This window comes from Nanorana parkeri, unplaced genomic scaffold (assembly GCF_000935625.1).
Source record: "Nanorana parkeri isolate BGI_ZX_2015 unplaced genomic scaffold, ASM93562v1 scaffold1153, whole genome shotgun sequence".
NCBI classification, from domain to species: domain Eukaryota; kingdom Metazoa; phylum Chordata; class Amphibia; order Anura; family Dicroglossidae; genus Nanorana; species Nanorana parkeri.
In genome coordinates, this window is record NW_017307421.1 from 262,318 (window position 1) to 268,126 (window position 5,809).

At 38.7% G+C, this 5,809-nt stretch overlaps 1 protein-coding gene across 1 annotated transcript in view; it reads left to right on the forward strand.

Moving 5' to 3' along the window:
• EDAR (ectodysplasin A receptor) overlaps positions 1-5,184 on the forward strand; it is a 49,328-nt gene extending 44,144 nt beyond the window's left edge. Inside the window, exons 10-12 of the mRNA XM_018568195.1 lie at positions 520-679; positions 3,506-3,566; positions 4,665-5,184. Of these exons, the coding sequence (XP_018423697.1) occupies positions 520-679; positions 3,506-3,566; positions 4,665-4,999 (556 nt within the window). The 3' untranslated portion in view covers positions 5,000-5,184. The remainder of the gene's footprint in view (positions 1-519; positions 680-3,505; positions 3,567-4,664) is intronic.
• Positions 5,185-5,809: the final 625 nt, after the last annotated feature.

A 5,809-nucleotide genomic window follows, 5' to 3' on the forward strand; every position in this document is an offset into this window, starting at 1 on the left:
ATCTTAGTTAGAAATCATGTTAACAAAAGTAATATTTTATTAAAGTGTACATTTTTATGGAACTGAAAACAATTTATATTATTATTATACAGGATTTATATAGCGCCAATAGTTTGCCCAACGCTTTACACAATGGACGGAGACAGTACAGTTACAATGTTACAATGCAGTTTTAATACAGGAGGGTTAGGAAGGTCCTGCTCATAAGAGCTTATGAGGCAAGTGATACAAAAGGTAATAATTGTGTGGGATGAGTTAATGGAAGAAGAAAAAAAGGACAGTTATTATGTGCTGTGACAATTATTACAAGGTGGGATAGCCTTCCCTAAAGAGAAGCGCTGTCAGGGATCACCTAAAGGCAGAAAGAGTAGGAGATATCCGAATAGTTTGTGATAGGAAGTTCTAGAGAATGGGAGAGGCTCTGGAGAAGATAATAAGCTATTATACCATGTATATATAATTGTGTGTATAAAATGTGTTATATTTTGTAAAAATTAATGTTGTTCAATCCTCTTACAGTGAAAATGATGCCTCCTCTGAAAATGAACATCTTCTGAGCCGCAGTATAGACAGTGATGAGGAAGCAGCTCTTGACAAACAGGGAACAGCAGACCTCTGCCTCTTGTCCTTAGTTCACCTGGCAAGAGACAAGTCAACCACAAACAACAAACTGACTGGGGTAAGGCACTATTTCCCTTACAATCTTTATTAACACAATATTTGTTTCCTCCTAACTACAAACAAACATGTATTAAGGTACCTGTAGCCATTAGACAACTGTCTTCTAATATATACAATATCACATATATAGACCGATGGTCAAAATCACTGAGCACTTTTGAACACTGCAAATCTTTTTTAGCTACTACTATAGAGACTAGAGGTTTCCTTCCAATAGCTTATCATTCCAATATTAGAACTGAGATGGGGCTCTATGCAGACCACTACCTAAATTCAGGTTTCCCATGGATGGTGAGATCCATAACACATTATTACAGTAGATGAGAGTCCTGCGTAGTCCTTTGAAATGTCTAAATCTGCCAAGATTTGTGTAGCTACATCATGCAACATTATGCATGCGCATCTTGCCATTTATGACTTGTTGCTTGCCAAAGTTGGAAAGTGGAAAGTCTAATCATAGCTTAAGTTAGTGGCTCAGGTTTAAAATGTGACAAGTGTTGTCTGTTGTTTTTAAAACAGTACAGTCTTGTAGAATTGTGTGGCAGTAGTATAAAAGTTGTCACATCTTCGAGGTCCACTTACACGCACCGTCATTCAATGGAAATCCATTTCCATATCAGTGAAGTGATAGGAATTCAATGTTTACCCTACTTTTTAGCAAATATGTTAACTCATCTGTCTCCTTTATGCATGCCGCAAGCAATTGCATTGTTGGCACTTCGCATACCCAGAAGTATCTCAACCACTACCTCGTAAACTATTTAACCTAATTGAATTTAAGTGTTTTTACCAAGAATATCCAGAAGAGAACAATCCTCTCTGTTGATACAAGACAACTGGAAGTTGCCCAAACCCATAACACTCAAAACCCTGCACAGATGCCTGTCTTGTTTTCCTAAGCAAAGTCAATTCTTATTGTAACAATTAGTTACTTGTACTGCACCTTTGAAATGGTATTGCTACCGAACCTTGCATGAGAAAGACAACAGTGTTTAATGCCTAATAGTTGGCCCTCAATTTGTTTTCAAAGGTTCCTTATTGCTTAACATTAGAACAAAAACATTGAGGATGGTACATAGAAGTACATATGAACTGCTCTAGTAATGGCCTCCAGTGTGTCTCGGAGACAGAAACTTACATGATAATGTTACACTCTGTTCCTATTTCTTTCAACCAAGCTGATCTGTCTCAAAAAATAACTGTACAAAGGAAAGCAGATGATACTATAACACAGTAATAATACTTAATCAGTTCAACCGTCAAATAAAACTTATATGTAGTTTTCCTTCCTTATAAAGCTGAACGCTAATATATAAACAACAAAGTACATAGTTATGCAATCATTAAAACAAAATTTATTTGGAAACTCAACTGGAATAGGCACCCAAATTTGTCTTTATATCGGTCTACTGTGATCTCCTATACAGCAGCACTCAGACTGGGAGGAGACAATCAGGCTCAGCTTAATTGTCCAAACAGTAGGCTGGGGATGTTTTTGATGCAGTGTTTTTGACCAAGCTGTGCTTCTATTTCACTGGAGTCCAAGGCTGATCTAAATTAGTAGCAAACAATGCAATCTTGGCTCTTGCTTTCCCTGCCACCCTTTTCTCATCCAAGAATAAAATCTTATGCTGGGCACACACCTACAACCATCGCAAGACTTTTGTCTTGCGATGGTTGTAAGGTACATAAAAAAACATACGATCTGCCCATCTTGGACAGGACAGGCAGATCGAACTTGCGTTGATCGCAAGCCGCGCCCCCCTGAGGGGCGGGCTTCCGATGACCGCAATGCCGAATGGGGCCCGTCCGGCTTTTATCTTACGAACATGCTACATGTTCGTAAGTTTAAAGTCGTGCGACCTTACAGTAGTAGAGGTCGCACGGCTTCCACACACCTTACTCACTCTAGGTAGAGCTGCCCATATTCCCGCATCTACTTAGAGTGAGGACGGCTGGACGCCGCATGAGGTGATTTAATGCAGTTTGAAGTCCAGCCGTCCATCTCTCCTAACAGAAACTCTGTACCTCAGGAGCTCTGCCAGTTTGAAAATGTGCAGAAGCCTGAGCTTTGCAGCTTTGATGGAGTGATCATGATTGCAATGCTTTCCAGGCTTGAATGAAATTATTAAAGAAATGCATTTTTCTCTATATATGATGAATTATGCATTTCTTACATTTTTTCAAAAGGTGAACTTATCCTTTAAAGCAGTGCTTCTTAAAGTGTGGGTCGCGACCCCATATGGGGTCCCGCAAGTGAACAGGGGGGTCGCGATCCGAGTAAGTGCTGGGGGGGAGGAGAGACACCGACCAACCTTACGCTAGGGGATGGGGGAGACACCGACCTACGCTGGGGTCCCCTAAAAATTTCCTCTGCAAAAAAGGGGTCACGAGTGGAGAAAGTTTAAGAAGGCCTGCTTTAAAGTACCAAAAAAATCTGCCCTATTTTTGGAAACTCGGAACAATGCAACAAGAGAATTTATAGGTGCATTTTGGGGTACTGTATATGTGCATCGGAGTGCCATTCAGAATGTATGTCAATGCACTGCTTGGCACATATATACTACACATTACCATGCACATAAAACATGGGGTGTTAACGTGCACACAAGGGTGTGGAACCAGCCTTGAGCAGTCAAGAAAACAATGGTAGTATTTTGTAGCACTTTATCATCACAACTTCCTTTTATTGAAAAATACATTTTATAGTCTTAGTTATTTAGGTGTAACTTTATAAATACACATAATGGGATTTTAGGAGAAGGAATGTGTTGCATGTGTTGTCTGGGTCATTCAATTTATGCAAATATTTTCTTTTCACCAGATTCAAAGTCGTAGGAAAAAAATCTTAGATCTCTACGCAAATGTATGCAATGTTGCAGAAGGTAAGTATTCAGAATATCTAATGTATAAAGTACTGTGAATTTAAAGCTCAACTAAAGTCACAGGAATATATATTTAGCCAGTTAAACATTGTAGTAACCTTTATTTTCATACTTATCTCCTCTTTCCTCTTAAAGCAGATGTACGATGTGTCTAAGTATGACTGAGCGGTCCATTAGGGACTAGTGTTTGACCGTACCATCCAGTGCATTCTGTAATTTTACAGAGCTGGTCGGGTACTGCCCCCTCTATACTTCCTCTGAGTGAAGGCTCTTGTGATGAGGGCTTTGGCCATTACTCATCTTTGCCAGCATAGAGCACAGGAGTGAGGGTAGATTAAGCACATTTTTACTAACAGTAAAATATATTTTAAGACATTTCCAAGTAAAAATACCTAACAAATCATAACATATGGCAGTACAAGACTATAAAGAGAAAAGGTGTGAGGCTGCTCAAAAAGTGTACTTTGTGTGGACAAAATCAGTTTCTAATTTCAAACAATATCATGAGGTATAAAGTGACAGAGATCAAAGCCATTTACCATTGTGTATTTCTACCACTGCTGTTTCCTATATTTACAGCGTAGGTATAGAGAACTATGAGTGAGAGAACTAGCTGCTCATCAAATCAGGCCACATAAAAGTATCTACTATTATATCGCCATTAATCAGGTGACACACATTGATTTTATTATCAGTTTTGCTTTTAGATGTAATCAGGAAGCTTAATTTAATTAGTAAATATTCACTAATCTTGATGCCACATGTGTTTGCCTTTTCTTCTGATTCAGTCTTAATTCTGAGCATAATTTTGATTAGAAATCCGTTTTTCCAAGTATGTGACAACAATGCTGTGTCTGTCCCATCCCATCTTTTATCACATGATGTTATATAGGAGTTGCCACATACAGGTTCACTTTTGATAGAGCATTTGAGAATATATTGTCACAAAAAGATATATATAACCCTAATGTAATTTCAGAAAGAGGTGTTAGAGCAGAGTTCTTTATTACAATGAATCAAAGCAGCCCGTAACTGTGCAGCGCAGTCAATATAAACCCTGCAATAAAGATATTTCGTATTCATTTTTTTTTTTTTCAGGTTTAAGCCCGACCGAACTACCTTTTGATTGCCTAGAAAAGACCAGCAGGATGCTTAGCTCAACTTACAATACAGAAAAAGCAATAGTGAAAACATGGCGTCACCTTGCCGAGAGTTTTGGCTTAAAAAGGGACGAAATTGGAGGGATGACAGATGGACTTCAGCTTTTTGATCGGATTAGTACTGCAGGCTACAGCATCCCAGACCTGTTAACCAGATTAGTACAGATTGAAAGACTAGATGCTGTGGAGTCCCTTTGTGCAGACATTGTGGAGTGGGCACAATCTACACCAATAGTCACAACACCTACAGTGCCAAACACAGAAAATGTATGAAGTGTGATGAGACATATATCTTCAAACCTTAATGGAGGACAGAGTGCCTTTCCCTTTGGATAAGCCACAATGCACACTTTTGGCTGGACATTGGGGGTCAAAAAAGTGCAAGGAAACTATGATATGTAGCGTCTAAAAGGATTGTAAGACTTTTAGAAATATTACATAGGAAAGTAATGGATGGATGTTTTTTCATGGCGAGCCACACGTGAGGGGTCGGATCATGGCTTCTTATATACTGTTAAATACCACTATTCAATCCAAATCCCTTTGTTCGTGAATCTGTTGCCAGGATGGCTACTTCAATTCTAAATTCTCTACATTACCTGGTTTACTATGGACTTCAGACATTTTGTTACAAACAAATGTATTCTTCTGGGTTAGAAAGTATCTGCAATGCTTAATCCAGAAAGGAAACAAGTGTGAAAATGACTTCTTGTTACATAAACCATAAATATCTAATGAAAAGTATGTTGTGGTACAACCCAGTATAATTTAGAATTATCCTAAGGACATTTGAATAGAGTACTCAGTACATTCTGAAAGTTATTTATTGATCATTTCGAATCCTTCCTAGAAGAGCTGACTTGCAGGATCCGAAGGTAGCAACCAACTCCTAAATTCTGAAATAGTTTCAGAAGTGGAAAACTTAAAAAACCTGGTAAAATTGCCATTGTGCATATGCCTTACAATGAACTTGTGCTTTGTCAATGTGGGATACTGTTGCTTCCCTGCAGCTTCCCTGTCCTACCCTTTGCTTCTCTGCAGCTTCATGCAGCCACCAGAAACAATGAAAGTAAGCCTTATGTA